A 17,254-nucleotide genomic window follows, 5' to 3' on the forward strand; every position below is an offset into this window, starting at 1 on the left:
TACCTCCAACGATCGCCGAGTCTCGATTGACTCCATCGGGAATCACTCGTTCCTCATTAAAAGGAAATTCTGTGTCTGAGGTGGTAAAGAAGGAGACGTCGGACTCAGATTTGTTTGAATCCATTTGGAAAGGTTATTTTTTTTGGGGGGGGGGGGGGGGGGTCCTGACCTGTGTTGTCCAGACGCCACGGGTCAGTTGCGGCCGACATTGGTGGGACGGTGAGAGGTGACGCCCCGCAGTTGGACTCCACCAGTTTCCCCCGGTAAGACGCGGGCCGGGCGGGCGCCGTCTGCGGCCCGCTCCTCAATGCGGACTTGAGCGGCGCGACGCCGTTGAACTGCACCCGCGATAAGCAGCCCACGAAGCCCGGGGCGTTGTAACGCTGGATCACGACCGGGTCAACATATCCCGTTTCTGGAAGGACAAAGACGGCCGCACGGTGGCTGAGACGTGATCTCAACGGTGCGCACGTGCGCCGGACAAATTGGGGAAGTGAACAAATGCGTCCGATTCACTGATGTAAACAGCACATCACGAAGCCCGCAGCCATGACAATTTAGAGTGTTCAATCAGCCTGCCACGCATATTTTTGGAATGTGGAAGGAAACCGGAGCACCCGGAGAAAACCCACGCAGGCCCGGGGAGAACATGCAAACTCCACACAGGGAGGCCGGAGCTGGAATCGAACCCGGTACCTCTGCACTGTGAAGCCGACGTGCTAACCACTGGATTAGGAAGGGCACTCGGCTCAAAATGAGGCACGAAGCAATTGCTGCGTGTATCTGCGCACCAATAAGTTGAAATGTTCTCGGGCAGCAGCTCTGATCATTCTGCATACGTGCGCCTGGGTGTCGGGTCACTCGCTGCCGTCGTTCCACTCGGCTAGTTTTCGTCTTGGGCGGCTGGCGAAAGTCTCAAGCCTCTCCTTTGCAACAGTCATTCATGCTTGACGTTGGAGTCAGCCACTCCTCCATCAAGCGCCTCCAGCGGGTCCACAACGCTGCCGCTCGTCTTTTGACTGCAACGCAGCAAAGTCTAAAGCACTTGGCAGGAGATTGCGCTGCCGCAACGTATCGTCCCAAATGATTTGCCATCGTGATCTGGCAGTTTGGCCGCACCGCAAATATATGATATAAAATTACGCGGTCCGACACACACACACACACACACATCAAGATGCGCACGATAGCACCAAGGTCATCGAGTTGAGCAGTCCGGTGCACCGTGTGAGCTTGGTGTGACATGAATCATGAATGCCGGAGGAGAACGGGCAGGTAGGGGATGGCTTATGGGGAGGCGGATTTTCTTTGAAGGGGGCTTGGAGATGTGGGTCAAGGACGAAGGAGAAATAAGGGAAGATGGAGACATCCGCAGGACGAGTTGAGAGGGAGGGTGTGGGTGTGGCTGTGGCTGCGTCTGCGACGACGCTAATAATGGAGAGGCGGGAAGGATGCTGTGTGGGGAAAAAAAAAATAAAAAATCCCGGATGCCAGAGAGATGACAACGAGGGCAGGGATCTAACTGTTGCCATGGCAACAAATGGAAGCTGATGCTGAGACGGAAAAAAGGCGATGAAGGCAACCGTGAAGCTAATACTCACTTTTGTGTGCGTTTGCACAAGTGAAACATGCCGGAAATCACCCCAAAAAGTGACCGAGACTGGACAGCAAGTGACATTTGCCATGACACGGAGTTGCAACGCCCTTGGCTCGTGACCGCCAGTCAACTGCAGCAACTTGCAAGTCAGAATTTTGGCCATATAACGCCTCCACAATGACAAACCGGATTGGATACATGTGCTACATGCATGCAGCCACTCAACCAGGTAGAAAAGCATTTTGGGGGGCGCAAACTGACACATACATATGACCTCCCCGTGGATGCCCGCGAGTATAAACACACACACACACACTTCCTCTGACAGTTACATTGAGTCAAAATATGAGTCTAACCTGCTTTCCTCTTCTCTCTCGTGTCCTCCCCGCTTTGATCTCCACACAGAATATTAGCAGGGACTTTTCGCTCATCTCTGCCCTTCTGTGTTCTCCCTCTCTCTCTCTCTCTCTCTCTCTCTCTCTCTCGCCCTCTCTGCAGTGCGGTCCCACCCCCACCCTGACAGCAGCTGGTCAAAACACGGCTGTATGGAATTTACATCGACGTGGATCAGGATTCGCCGGGTGGAAAAAGTACAGCTGCAGACATTTTGTCACACTCAAAGCCTTGGCCAGATACACTCGAGCGCAGCGAGATCACAGCCCGCCTGCACAGTTTCATGAGCGAATAGAACAGACGGAGAACAGGCGTAGGACAGAAATGGAGGCAAATAAAGCTGATCATGGCGAGAATCCTCCCCCCCTACCCCCACGCCAAATAAAAAAAGACGACAACTCATCACATCACTATCACAGCTTGAATTCCGACTTCTCTCCCCAAAGGTCAAAGGGCAAAAAGAGAGACATTGAGGCAATTTCTTCCCATGGGACAAGGAAATCAATTTTCTCGCTGTTTGGAATGTTGTCAACATGAGCGTATTTGATCAGCTTATTTTATTATCTATTATCAGCTTATTATCTATTAACTATACGGTACCCATTATTAAAGATGGTCACTGCTTACCCCACCGGAACCACGACACGCATTTTTGCATTGAAATGGCTTCATATTGCGCAATCAGGTGCTTTCTATTGTTGCAAAAGAAGCTAGTAGAAGCAAGCACGGAGGAGACGTCACTCGTGAGCGTGCCAGCGCCTGCTTGTCAAACAAAGCACGGCTGTCTCCCAACGAGATGCGTCCGGCGAGTCTTTCAATAGCTTCTTTTGTCGCCGAGGCCTCTGGGCAAAAGATGGAATTAGATGTGCGTGCGTTTGTTTCGTCTCCTGCCCGGTCCTCCTTTCATGCATTTGTTTCCTGACTTTCCCGGGGTCCCACACACACCAGACAACACTTTGACGGGACACCATCTCAGTCAGATATGTCCCGCTTCAAGGGATGAAAGCGTGATTAGAACCATCAACCACACTCACAATGATTACATACGGCAATTGTGTACTTTGCAGGAACAAAATGTCATTCCTTCTTTGAAAGAAATGAATTAATGAATGAAAACAGTAGCAAAACATTTATTTGCGTTTTGTACGCTTGAATGTCCACGTTCAAGTGATGTGTAAGGTATTTGTTTTGTGGGACTGTTAAGTGCAGGCTGTGTTTTGAGTCTGACAATCATCACCTTTTAATTAGGCAGTGACTCAAATACAACAGCTTTTGGACTAGCTCTCTAGTGCCCTCTAGTGGATTCATGTGGAAATGCAAGCCGGGTGTGGTAAATGCCTCCATCCGTTTGTTGTATGGAACGTTTGTTCGACCAAGGTACGGCATTACACAGTGTGTGCATAGTTGATTTGCAAGATTATTGATACGTAACCGCAGACTGTGCAAGGCTCGTTCATGTGGATACACAATTTGGGGGGGGGTCGCAGAAACCAGTAACCTGGATCTAAAGAGTCAATTGTCAATGAGATCAGGCGCAGAAGATGAGATGACATAATACATGGGCAGTTCAGTAGCTTACCAACTGTTTTCTTAAATGTGGAGACTCACCATAAACTTTGCCCAAGAAGAGGGTCTTGACCAGATTGAACTTGGTGTCCGAGGCATCCGGAAGGGAGTAGCTGACCGCGGGGTAATGGTCCAGCTGAACCAGAGAGGGAGAGAGGGAGCTTTGGGAGACGCTTGGAAATACATTCACAATGGCATTGTTAAAAAGGGCGTGGCTCTCAAACTTTGGCCAGCCTTGGCGGTGCATGCAACGAACACAAGATGAGTCAGTACAATGATGCTATCTTAAAGGAGGAGGCTTAGGTCCAAATGTCTGAAAAATCGACGTTAAATGTTGACAAATACGCACAGACGTGGGCCTGTAGGCGCAGGTTGTTTACAGTACACGGTGCAGTATTGATTTAGGTCAGGCATGATTGAGAAATCATCACACGTTAAGTGCGGAGAGAGAGAGAGAGAGAGCAGCCGCCATGTTTACAAAGAAAGGCATGAGTGGAGAACCGCTGCCCGACGCAGCACTTAAATAATCCTGAAACAGAATTAACTTGTTATTGCCGTTTCATTGAAGTTTCTAATTAGCTCGAAGGCCGCAGCCGGCCGCAGTTGACGGGAGATCATTTCGAGCCCACAAATTGCTTTGCGTGCGTTCGTGTATATGTGTGCGCCGAAGATATAAAAGCTCCCCCCTCGTCACTCACCACCGCCTCCTCTCCACTTGCACTCTTCTCGGTGCTCGCCAGAGGACTGGCCAGACGAAAAAGTGCAGCTTTTGTGACTTGACTTTTGCAGACAATCCGAATGTGACCAATTTGTGTGTTCTGCATTCGGATCCTCCACACGACCGGATCATTTTACCCCCCCTGCGCACACGCGCGGGCTCTCCAAATGTGATTGGCCTACAAAGGGTGCGGGTTTCGTTTTCCACCCTGGCTGGAGTGCCGGATAATGGGACAGGATTAAATTGCACACATCTTATTTACTTTTATCTGTCCAAAACAAATTGGCGGCGCAGCCAAGCGAGGGTCGCGGCAACAACAACAACAAAAAAAAACGGTCCTCCGAGGTTTGCCGCAACCCCAATTGACCAAACTTTGTCAATTACGTGGGCGCTCTTCTTTGACGCCGCGCCATTTCGACAACACAATTTCCCCCCCGAGCGCAGAGGATGCTTTTAAGCGCAAATAAGGAACATATTCAAGGTGGAGTTCATGAGGGAACCAAAACATCTAAAATGTGTTTGCTTAACCGTGAGCTCAGAATGGATCCATTTGAAGCAAACTCTGCACACTCAAGTTTGAATGCCGCAGGAGCGCATTAAGCGTTCTATGATTTGTTTCCCTAATTGTAGCTAAGGGACGGCAGTAGCCCCATCACAGATAAAACTCTTGGCCGTAAACAACAGAATACGCTCTGCTAAATGGATACTTCTCTCAACGCCACAATCAAATCATTGCTCATGTATACTCAAATCTCATTGGAGAGATATGTTTACGTCCTTGGGCGTCTTGATTGGGCTCCTCGGCAGCCTCAAGAAAACTCGCCAATTCTGTTTCAGCCAGGCCATTGTGTGTGATCAATAGGCAGCCCTGCCAGCCTCTCTCATCCGCTCAAGGAAGCCACCCCCCCACCCGCAAACAAACAGCAAAAAAAAAAAACAAAAAAAAAACGCAGTGATTTATGTGGCCACTTGAGGGCAGCAGAGACACAAGACTGACATCTTGAGAGCGTGTGAGGGCAGTCGAGCATCAAATTCTGCCGAGTTGTTTTTGCCAATCCTAAGCATCCCCGAACAAAAATGTTGAAAAGAATATACCCTGAAAAAAAAATGATGATCTTGTCACCATTTGGTTACATTATTTGTTGTTAAATAAATGCCATTGAGCACTGACTGATCTCTCTCGGCGCAATCATATTCCCCAGCACACTTGCTGGGAATCACAGCTTTTGATCATCATTCGAATTTATTTGAGAGCAAACCTGTACTTTAGGACGGTGGGTGTTTTTTTTTTGTTTTTGTTTTCCCAAGGTCTGGTTTGTCAACAACTTCAACTTCAAGAGTGTCAACTTCAGACATGACACTCCAAACTGCCACCTTCAGAAGTTCTCCGATGACTCTGCGATTGTTGGCCTCATTACAGAAGGGGATGATCGTGAGTACAGGGGACTGACAAAGGACTTTGTGGACTGGTGCCAGCAGAATCTCCTCCAGATCAACCCGAGGAAAACTAAGGAGTTGGTTGTGGATTTCTGCAGGAAAAAGTCCTCACCAGCACCGATGAACATCCAGGGTATGGACATAGAGAGGGTGACCTCCTACAAGTACCTTGGTGTTCTTCTCAACGACAAACTGGACTGGTCCACAAACACGGACACCCTGATTAGGAAAGGACAGAGCCGACTCTTCCTACTCAGGAAACTGAGGTCTTTTGGGGTTCAGGGGTCACTCCTTAAGACGTTCTATAACTCGGTGGTGGCCTCGGCCATCTATTATGGCATTGTCTGCTGGTCAGGCAGCATCTCGGCCCGGGACAGAAAGAGACTGGAGCGACTGGTCAGGAAGGCCAGTTCTGTCCTGGGTTGCTCCCTTGACACTCTGGAGGAGGTGGGCAACAGACGGATGCTAACTAAGCTAAAAGCTATGATGGCCAGTCCCTCCCACCCCCTCCAGCCCGCCCTGACAGCACTTGGTAGCTCCTTCAGCCAGAGACTGTTACACCCACGCTGCAAGAAGGAGAGATACCGACGCTCGTTCCTACCAACTGCTGTCAGGCTGATGAATAAAAAATAACAATCATAATAATAATAATAATTAAATGATGTGAAGGTAAATTGTAAATAGTACTGTGATTTATCCATTTGTGTTCATATTTAATTGAATTTATTTATTTATTTAATTGAAAGATGTTTGTTGTTGTTTTTTTTTTCTCTTCTTCTTTCTACATACATTCTTGCTGCTGGAGGCTGTAAATTTCCCCATTGTGGGACAAATAAAGGATATCTTATCTTATCTTATCTTAAGATTTTATTTTACTTAGCTGCCTCCTCCTGAAGTATCAGGATCTCAGCCAGCATTAAGACAGGTCGGGCTGATTTATGTAAGCGCACACACAGACGCGCGCGCTCGTGTGTGCGCGCGCGTGCACCTCCCCGATCAAAGCATTGTAATCTGTCTCCTGCAAGTGGATTAAAAGTGGCAGAGGGCAAGCGGTGTCATCTTCGCAGCAGTCTGCGGAATTCAGTGAGTGTGTACAGTCACTACCTGGACGGTGAGCCTTCTGTCAACGCGAGACAAATTGATGCTATGTGGCTGTCCGTTGGCCAGGTTCCGCTGGTCGACATCGATGGCAAATGGCTCCTTCAGCCCTCCAAGTTGATAGCGCACCTGCAGAGAACCTGCAAAGACATGAGGATGGAGCTTGTGATTTGGCCTCACATTTTTCTAGATCAAAAGGTCGACTTTCATCATACATCCTGAAAATACCCGACACAAAAATTCGACCTTTATTATGAAGACCGAACAGAAAGTACTAACTTTGCTCCGCATCGGTGGTTATCATCGAGCTATCGTACTGTATCCGCAGAGCAGCACTCCTTGATTGGCGCCTTTCGCAACGCTGGCTGGCAAGTATTACCGGAGAAAATCATTGATAGTACATATGCAGCGCATTGACGCCGCAGCCGTCCGTATTGCATATGGAAAAGTGAAGGAATTTGCAAAGATGCCTCGTTGGCTTGCTTCTCGACGATGTATCGCAAAACTCATGCAGTTCATGGCGAGCCGTTGATTGTATTCTGCCCTCCTCATTCCAGTTGACTCATATTAGTCGCCAATTTTACGCCGACTACCGTGGCCACATCCAATATGGCGGACGTGCTGACGTAACACTCAGGATGGGCTACCTGGCAAAAATAGCTCCGATGAACTCACATTGAAAATGATATCGAAATATATCCCGAATTTATTTGAAGAGATCCGTGCCTCAAGTGGGGGAGGGGGGGGGGGGCAGAGTGTTGAACCGGATGGCTCCCAGAGGAGCTTAAGAGGACCTCAGGAACAAGGACCGCTTCTCCATTCATTTGGCATCTACATTTTGCTTCGCGAGTTTCGAGCTCCCTCCCTCCCGCTCACCGTTGTGCCTCAACACCACCGCCATGTAGTCCTCCGTCCTGGAGCTGACATACATCAAAATGGCGGGGGCACTTGACGCGCTGAAGCTGAAGGTCACTTCCTCTTTGGTCAAGTTGACTTCCTGCGACATCAGGTGACTCGCGAGGACCTCGGAGTCCGTCGGGGCTCCCGCCGCAGCTTCCGGGAGCAAGTCGTACCTGACCATCGTCCCCATCTCAAAGAAGCCTCCGACGTCTGAAAACAAGAGTGCAAAAAGGAATGAGAAAAGCGCAAGGAGGGGGGTGGGGGGCATGACTGAACAGTGACAGGAAATCACCGAACATGAGCTGAAGGGAAAAAAAGAAAAAAAAGGATGTGATGAAGAAAAAAATTGGATAGATGACACACACACACACACACACACACAAAGCAACATGCAAAAGGAGAGCAATCCCCTTTTTGGGCAAACGTGCACACACACACAACACACACACACACACACACAGTTTCCCTGTCATTTTGTCAGCAGCCTGCCAAGACCACAGGGGAGAGAGAAAAAAAAAAGCTTTAGGAAACAAATTAATTCACGTGTCGGGGATCACGTCAGAGCGAGCACAAAGGCTCTGATGGCGATGTCAAAGTTCTTTGCGCAGCGTTTTCGGAAAACTTGATTTGAGACCCGCAACAGCTAATGACTCCCCAAGCAGCTTTCAGCCTCACGCACACCCAAAAAAAAAAAAAAAAAAGAATAATTACAAGGTGACACTAAGCTTATGGAAGTGCCTTTGAATATTTCCTCAAATGTTTTTCGGGGCTGATATCGACAGTGAGGCGGATGCACGCTAGCAGAGTCGCTTTCAGGCAATGGCAGGATTACGCTTTTCGGAAAGTCTCGTAAACATTGACGATATTTTGACAAGAGCATGTTTTGAATTGTGGGGGATAAAAAAATGTCCATGATTAAAATTGGTCACCAATATGGTTTCTATATATATATTTTTTTCCTATGGAGAATTGGACTTGACGACATTTTTCTCTCTCTCACCTCGAGTGCAGAAGGGGCCATCGTAGGCGGTGGCGGTGCAGTCGCACAAGTAGCCGTTGTACTTCTCCACACACTTCCCCCCGTTGCGGCAATACGCGCCGTAACTGCTACAATGGCCTCGGCAACCGGGCTTGACCCCGGGCGTCACCTTGGCCCTCTCGTCCAGGTCAAGGGTGACGCCGTTCATCCGTAGAGCTCGAATGCAGCCCAGGAAGCCCCTCTGGCCCCCCGCGGCACCTGCGCACCAAAGAGCAAGCGTTTAACAGCAACGCCCAAAAAAGGGTCCGAAAAGGCAGTCGGAATGTAAAAAAAGGGGCAACATTTTCTTTTGAATGGCTTTCAAAAGCATCTTGACGGAAGCTGCGCTGTGATGCAAATCTCCCCAACCGAGCCGCCGCTCTTGGAATAACCTTCAGCCGCTTGGATTTCTCACTAATTGGCCGAGCCTAATGAACACAATGTCGCAATGAAAAATCCCACTCGCCGACACGTGTCGACGGATACACAAGCGGTATTAGCGGCATACTAAACGCGCAGCGAGCGCCTCCTACGTGCCCCACTCGAGCGGTCGGCACTGGCGGCATTCTGAGCCTTGGGGCTTCCAAAGCCTTTCGATCCGGCGCCCCCTTGTGGCCCTTGCGCCGCGGCTGTCCGACCGCTCGTCGATGTGCACGGCGATTGGCTTTAAGGTAGATGGATAGGTGCCTTAATGACTATCGCAAATCCACGCAATCATAAAAGGACCCCCGTAGGTATAGATTGAAAGTGCAATCGCATTAAACAGTCACGGTGCCGTGCAGTTAACAAAAGCCGAGGGGCATTTTAGATATTAAAATCTCTCAGATGCATCCCTTCAATTACAGCAAAGCGGCCATTTAAGCACGCGCACACGCAGGTAAAGCCAAGTTGACTTTCATTTTTTTTTTTTTTTTTCCCCTTGCCATCATGCATTATTCATGCGGGGAGATGCAGCTGGGCTTTTCCATTTTTCCTCTCCCATTTTTGAATTCCGCAGCGGATTGAACAAAACACTTGTTAATTAATCTATTTTGTGCCACTGATTGGCTGGAGCTTCCCACCACCTGTTTACCTCATTTCCAACTCATCCTTGATTAAACGGACACGAGGCGCCGAGGCCGACGGAGAAGGAGGCGGCTACTCCAGCGGCTAAGCTCAGTCCTTTTTATTCTCACAGGTACCCGGGTGCTGTCGATGTTGGCTTGTTGACGGATGAGCAAACAACCGACATTTGTGTCAGTCATTTAGCCACGATTAAAGAAAAATGATCAATATTATCTTCATCCATCCATTTTCGAATCCGCTTTTGTGTGGCCCTTATCGACAGCGAACGCCTCGTTTTAACCATAATTGCTAATTGCGCGTATGCTACACTCATTTGACATTCATAAAATCATTCTTGTCCCTCCTGCTTTAGCTATCGAAAGGCAATTCCGCGATAGGATGCAGGGAGGTTTTGCTTCTTTTACCTGCGCTCTGTTTATTTGTGTTGGTCTTTAAAATGCTAATTAAAATGCTTTGGGATTAGATTGAGTTTGGACCTTATTGGTTAAAAAAAAAACAAAACAAAACAAAAAAAACAACAGTCTGAAGCCTCCGTAAGCCAAGGCGATGTTATCGCCGACACTCTCATTTTGCAGTGCGGGATTTGATATCTGTCGGTTTCGCAGCAATGCATGGCCTCGTTAGAAGAGGCTTAATGGGCTCCGGGGTTGATGGATCCCTCCGTGAAAAGCCGACGCGCGTGTCGAAACGAAGAGGCGTTTGGTAATTCCTCACGTCAATGTTGGGAAGTGCGGCGTGGCTCAAAACAAGTATGGATGCGCGAGCGCATTCATCCTCGCCAATGTTAATAAAGCAACAGGCGATGAAGACGCGGGCGAGATTTGACTTGGAGGTGCCGCGGACACGTTTGATGGCACTCAATAAATGTTACCTACTGTCTTGGCAGGTGGGGGAGGCCGGTTTCCCTGTCACATGCAGTGAGAAGCAAAAAGCGAGACGTCGATTTGATCCGAGCGGGCGGAAGCCGGAAAGAAAAAAAGAGAGACAAGAAAACATCCAAACAAAAGAGAGAAAGTGAGCATGCAAAAAAAAAAAAAACGCTGAAAATAAAGTGATGAATGAACCGTTCGTTGAGGGCGAGGCGTCAAACGGATGCTTCAACGAATGACATGTGAGAATTGAGGACGACATGCGTGTATCAGGTGAATCGGGGGAGCTCAAAGTTAACCGTGCGTGGTGAATGACAGAAGGTTGATGGTCGAAACATTCACTTTCAAGGCCATTCAAGCAAATGAAGCGCTGTGCAGTAAACACTAAAGCAATCCAACGCTTGATGGGGGAGCGTATTGACGGAGAGGAAAAGAGATGTCCATGGCACCCCAACACGTAATAAGCACGGAATTTGTTTTGCTGTGAAATGACACAGACACATCAGTGCACACTCGAGGACGACAATTGTTTCAATGTTGCCAATGCCAACAAATGGTGCAAACAAATCTGCATTTGTCTTCATTTCGCCATGCATTGACCCCCCCCCCCCACCCCCACTGACTGCTCTCATTCTTGGAACCTACACAAAATATGACGCACAAATGCACGACAGTAATTCCCAACGTTTACTGAACGGAGCGTCACACTGAAAAAAAAATCCCAAAAGAAAACTACTAATTGGTGCACGCTGATGACTATTTCGGGCGGCCCGGTAGTCCAGTGGTTAGCACGTCGGCTTCACAGTGCAGAGGTACCGGGTTCGATTCCAGCTCCGGCCTCCCTGTGTGGAGTTTGCATGTTCTCCCCGGGTCTGCGTGGGTTTTCTCCGGGTGCTCCGGTTTCCTCCCACATTCCAAAAACATGCGTGGCAGGCTGATTGAACACTCTAAATTGTCCCTCGGTGTGAGTGTGAGTGCGAATGGTTGTTCGTCTCTGTGTGCCCTGCGATTGGCTGGCAACCGATTCAGGGTGTCCCCCGCCTACTGCCCGGAGACGGCTGGAATGGGCTCCAGCACCCCCCGCGACCCTAGTGAGGATCAAGCGGCTCGGAAGATGAATGAATGAATGAATGATGACTATTTCCTGCACACCAATGACTACTTTGTGTGCACGAAGTATTCATGCGCGCGAAATCGTTCCAGCAAGTCGTACCTCTACCGGTAACTCAACAGCCTCTTTCAAATGACCCGCAAAGGAGGAATTTTTCGAGCTTATTTGTGCATATGAAAGCGAGCCCAGTCCAGGTCTTGCTCTCTTGCCTGATTGACGATCAGAAATAAGAACGCGCCGTCCCCTCTGCGGCGCTGCCAGCCGTCCCCTAATTCCCCTTTTCATTATTTCTTGTGTGACTGGCAAGCGTTCGTACGGGCGCGGCCAATGCGGACACAGAAAAATGAACCGGCGTGAATGAGGGGGGGCCGTTAGAATTTCCAGCTCTGTGACACCGAATCAAATTGCAAAGAGTCCAGTCCATTTTTTGGCAAATGAACGGGGTGGGGGGAGGTTGTGAAAGGGGGCGAGGCAATCCGATGAGCGCTAGGGCGACTGATAGCCGTTTGGAAGACTCTGCTGAGGACATGATTTGGCCCAATCATCTCGATGCCTGCAGCTTACAAGTTTGGTTTTTTCCACGACGGACGCTATAGAATGGCCAGCGAATGGGAAAGCACAGTGAGAGATGACATCATAGAAAAAGGAAGAGCGTAGATTAGGCCCACAATCAACACGGCACATCTCTTGTCAATCAATCAAATGTTACCGGAGTCCGTTCTCAAACGAGGGATGATCGGCTCAGGTCTCTTTGTGCGGTTTTCCTTTTGGTTCCGTTAAAAATAAACGCAAGTCACCGTGTTAAAGCCCATAAAAAGGTGACCTCACATGTTTTTTTTTTTTTCCCCCCCGTACCCGCACAGAGCCCACACGCGGCATTATCGGATGTTGATTTACCCTCATTAAAAAGACTTTATCACTTAGGAATTCCCGAGGAAGCGCGCGTCCGTGCGTGATGAAATATGAAACTCTAATGTGATTGGGAGTGCGGGGGGGGGGATTAGCATTGAATTAAGATGAACCGAAGCCGCCCAGGAGAAAATTTCCATGGGAGTCTGGGCCCTCTTTAAGTCGAAAGAAGAAAAAAAAAAGGCGTTCAACATTCAAATGTTCCCAGTGGCCGATAAACGGGGATAGAACAAAAAGCATTTGAATGAACGTCCATCCATTTTCTATCGCACTTGTCATCGGCAGAAAATTGGAGCCTATCCAAGGTGGTTTGGGGCGCTAGGCGGGGCTACGGACAGATAATATGGACAACGAGAAAAATCACAGGCCTTCACCCACGGGGCCGATGCCGACATTCAAACGAAGAAGCTCAGAACCGTGCGGCAGACGTGCGCTAGGTCGCCGCGCTTCAACAGTTTTTTCCCCCAATGACATGACATGGCAGTTGTCGGGACTCACCCACGTAGAGCTGGCTGAAGAGTTCCAAACGCGTGTGCCCTTGCGCCGGCGCCGGCCGCGAGACGCGATGAGTTTGGTCCAGCTGGAGAAGGGCCTCCTTGATGTTGAGCTCGGCCGTCACGCGGTGCCACTGGTCGTCGTTGAGGGGAGCGTCGGAATGCACCGCTAACTCCACCGGGCCGTTTCCCACATCGAAGGAAAACGAGACAACGTGTGGAGCTGTGTGTGAAGGGGAGAAAAAATACAAATCAAATTAAATAATAGACCATGTGCATATCATTTGACCCCTTTTAGGTGGGTCCTGGACCGCTCGTCCAAATTACACACGGAGTATTGTTTTTTTCCGAAAGTTACGGAGCAAAATTCCATTCAGAAGATGTTCCGGTGAGGGAGCGGCTAATTGACTCCATCAAGAAATAAAGTGCAGCTCGAGCTGCGGCTAGCAGACATCGTGGCTAACGATGTCCTCTTGATGGTATGGCGTGAAAAAACAACGAAAGAAACAAAAAGAGCCTTTCTTCACGTGCAAGCGAATTTCCACGGGGACATTTTAGCATAATCAACTTTATAACAAGTGGAGCAGCTGGAGCTCTGGTGCGGCCGACACAACCTCGGGCTGAACACGCTCAAGACTGTAGAGATGATCGTGGACTTCAGGAAACATTCTTCTCCTCAGTTGCCCCTCACACTATCCAACTGCCCTGTGTCAACCGTCGAGACCTTCAAGTTCCTGGGAATCACAGTCTCCCAGGACATGAAGTGGGAAGTCAACACCATCTCCATCCTGAAAAGGGCCCGGCAGCGGATGTACTTCCTGAGGGCTGCTGAGGAAGCATGGCCTGCCACAGGAGGTGCTACGACAGTTCTACACGGCAGTCATCGAATCAATCCTGTGTTCTTCCATCACGGTTTGGTTTGGGGCCGCCACAAAAAAGGACAAAATCCGACTTCAACGGACAGTTAGGACGGCGGAAAAAATCGTTGGCACCGCCCTACCCACTCTTGAGGACTTGCACACTGCAAGAATCAAGACAAGGGCACGGAAAATCCTCCTGGATCCCCCGCACCCTGCCCACCACCTTTTTCAGCCACTCCCCTCAGGCAGACGCTACAGATCCATGCGCACCAAATCCAGTAGACACTTAAAACAGCTTCTTCCCTCTAGCCATTAACTCCTTAAACAGTCACTGACATAGTCACTCTTCTTGCGCCACAAAATGGTACTACAAAACTACTGGTTACTCTAAAATGGTTCAATGATTTTGTTGTTTACGATGATACGAGTGCAGCGTGTTATACCGGAGACAAATTCCTTGTGTGTTCTACATACTTGGCCAATAAAGATGATTCTGATTCTGATTTCGTGCAGTGACGTTTCATAATCCAGGACGGACCTAAATCGAGTCTGTTTTCAGAGGCCCCTATTTTTGCAGATCCCAGCATGCCCGCTCTGAAGGAATTCTACTTTCTCGTTAACAATCGTCACGACACAATTACACAATTAAAGTGACACCTCTTCCAAAGCCCCCAAACGTCCTCTTGTGGAGCAGTCATCTGTACAGGTAAATGTGCACTCCATTTCTAATCTAATGGCTCGTTTATTTCAAAGCAATTCATTTGGCCGCTATCGATTTCTGCCCGCTGATACGTGACCGATGTGGAGAAGCGCTAATCTCCGAGGCAAGGTCGATAGGCGGCGGCAACTGTTGGCTTTCGCCTCGACATACATTCCTGTCATGAGAGACTGCGGTTTCCCCCGTTTCTATTTGCCGTGGCGCAGCGTTCATCGGCGACGTCTTCTTTTTGTCCATTCGAGGTGACTTTGACTTCGAGGAGAGGCCGAACAATCCCACAGTTGAAACCACTCATTTGTGCGCTTAAATGAACGCCATTTGCACTTGGCAGGCACCCCTTCACGTTTGATCTCTAAAGCAGCAATGAGGACGCAATTATTTTTTTTGCGGCCGCAAAGTCTGTATTTGCACAGTTGCCCGATCAAAAGGCAATTTGTTACAATCTGCCCAGCGTTCGGCACGGCGGCGAGCCTTTTGAATAGAGCCAAGCGGGGTAACAAAGGCAAGCGTTGCGGACGGCGCCATACACCAGCAGAAATCCAAAAGACTAATAAGCACTTAGCAGCGCCATCTACGTTTCGGCTTCATTCGGTTCCCATATGAGAGAGGCTCATTGTACGTCGTCCATACACAACCGCCGTATTTTTGCATCCTTTCGTTCCCGTTCGCCCTCCTCCTTTATTGCTCACTTGCCTTCTTGACTTGCCTACCAGTTTTCCCCTTGATTGATGATTCGCATGACAAATAGTATCACGCGGTTAAAGGGAGCGCATGAACCTCGGAGATAAATCTCACAAAGCGACGCCTGGGAGACAAACAGCCGAGTGTCCGAGCAACGTGACGGCCTTTAGTCGAGCGGATTAACGATCCCCGTCCAAGAGCGAAGGGGTCCGCGGGGCAGGGACGAAAAGCGCTTACTTCATGCCGCGTGCCGAACGTTCATGCGCCGCAGGCTTGAAATGACTTCATTATTGGCGCGCGCCACTGAGATATTTGCATAAGCCGAGTCGCGTGCGCGTGAATTCAACCGAGCGTGGAAAACATTTATATGTCGGCCTTGAGAAAACGCCACCTGATCTTCACCTTCCCATCGCGCTTTCTCGATTGAGCTTTGGATACACGCAGGCGCTGGGAGCCAAGTGGCATCGCCGATATCTGCCAGGGCTGAACAATCATCATTTGGATCGGCACCCGATTGCGCAACATCAAAAATAGCCGCCTCCCGCATATGCCTGCAATTTGTCATGGCCATTAAACTTTGGGAGAATTGGAGGAAAATGTCCCAAATACGTGTCCAAGTCTCAAACGGCGCATCGACAAAACACGGAGGCGCCCAGAGGTCAAGTATTCCCGCATTTTAAGAGTCGTCTATACGGCCTCAAATCCCCTTAGTGGCAAGGCTCTCGTCGTTAGTCTTCTTAACAGCCTCTCAATGATGTCAGTACCTTCTCCTTTCTAGCCAGATTCCAAGAGAAATCGCATCCACCTGACAGCTTCGCGTCGACCAAGGTCACAGTGGTGTGCATACTGCACAATGTCGCGCGTGTGTGTGTGTGTCCGTCACAGTCATTTTCTTTGGGTCTAATGCTCGTCCTTTCATGGGCAGACGGGATTGCGGAAAATACAGTTTTTGCACCATGCGAGTGGGCAGAGAGCGAGTGTGTTAAGATGCGGCGAAGTGGGTCAGCGCGTGAACGCGTGCGGGAAAAAATGCGGTTGGTGGTGATTTGTGACACATTGACAAGAGCGTTTTGTCATGAGTGAAACTTCAGGAATGTGTTTTGCAGTTGTAGACACTGTTGGAAGACAAACATGGCAGCCCCTCGGGGAAACTTTGACATCCAAAATGGTTCAAAGGCATGTTTGGCTGCTTTGTCTATCTGCAAAAATAAATAGTCCTCTTTGCTTCCAAAATCATTCGGCACTTGGCATCTGACAAAAAAAAAGGGGGGGGGGGCGGTTGGGAATGACGACAGGCTCGGCACAGCAGCAGGCCACGGTCGGCAAGTCCCCTTTGACATCAAATGTTCAAATCCACTTTGGCTCTCACTGAGAGGCAACTGGTCATCTATCTGTGCGCGCATTTGGGCCAAGACACACACACACACACACACACACACTCCACGATTAAACCGAAGACTGCCATTTTAATTGCACTTTTAACACTCTTAATCAGAGTGAAATCTACCATAGCCGCACGGATAGTAATTTGGGCTGCTGGAAAAGGATCGTGGCAACCTGCTGCAGGACATGTAAAAAAAGAGACTCGGAAAGGGGGACGCGGGACAGATGTCTCATCATTTAGTAGCCATCATTAATGCCTCCATTTCTTTCAAACATCTGCCCGTGCCGTCTCTAAAACATTTAAGGACATGAGATTATAGAGTGGTTTTTTTTTTTTTGCATCTGAAATTGGCAAAGCTTCATATAAGTGGCTTTTAAAGTCGCATCAGGCCAGAGTCACCAAAACGGTCCCGGCGGAGGATTAGCTGGCGAGCCTA

The 17,254-nt window shown here is 49.2% G+C and overlaps 1 protein-coding gene and 1 long non-coding RNA gene across 3 annotated transcripts in view; one reads left to right on the plus strand and one right to left on the minus strand.

The window, feature by feature from the left end:
* cntnap2a (contactin associated protein 2a) overlaps window positions 1–17,254 on the minus strand; it is a 115,426-nt gene that overhangs the window by 1,916 nt on the left and 96,256 nt on the right. For both annotated transcript variants that reach the window (XM_052054802.1, XM_052054803.1), the window contains 7 exons: window positions 13,180–13,398; window positions 8,710–8,946; window positions 7,686–7,919; window positions 6,816–6,949; window positions 3,599–3,692; window positions 170–415; window positions 4–75 (listed from right to left, as the gene is read on the minus strand). In XM_052054802.1, coding sequence (XP_051910762.1) covers window positions 4–75; window positions 170–415; window positions 3,599–3,692; window positions 6,816–6,949; window positions 7,686–7,919; window positions 8,710–8,946; window positions 13,180–13,398 — 1,236 coding nt within the window. The remainder of the gene's footprint in view (window positions 1–3; window positions 76–169; window positions 416–3,598; window positions 3,693–6,815; window positions 6,950–7,685; window positions 7,920–8,709; window positions 8,947–13,179; window positions 13,399–17,254) is intronic.
* Window positions 11,426–17,254, plus strand: part of LOC127593391 (uncharacterized) — a 53,262-nt gene continuing 47,433 nt past the window's right edge. Inside the window, exon 1 of the long non-coding RNA XR_007960395.1 lies at window positions 11,426–11,473. This is a non-coding gene — a long non-coding RNA (uncharacterized LOC127593391). The remainder of the gene's footprint in view (window positions 11,474–17,254) is intronic.

Source organism: Hippocampus zosterae, chromosome 20 (assembly GCF_025434085.1).
Source record: "Hippocampus zosterae strain Florida chromosome 20, ASM2543408v3, whole genome shotgun sequence".
NCBI classification, from domain to species: domain Eukaryota; kingdom Metazoa; phylum Chordata; class Actinopteri; order Syngnathiformes; family Syngnathidae; genus Hippocampus; species Hippocampus zosterae.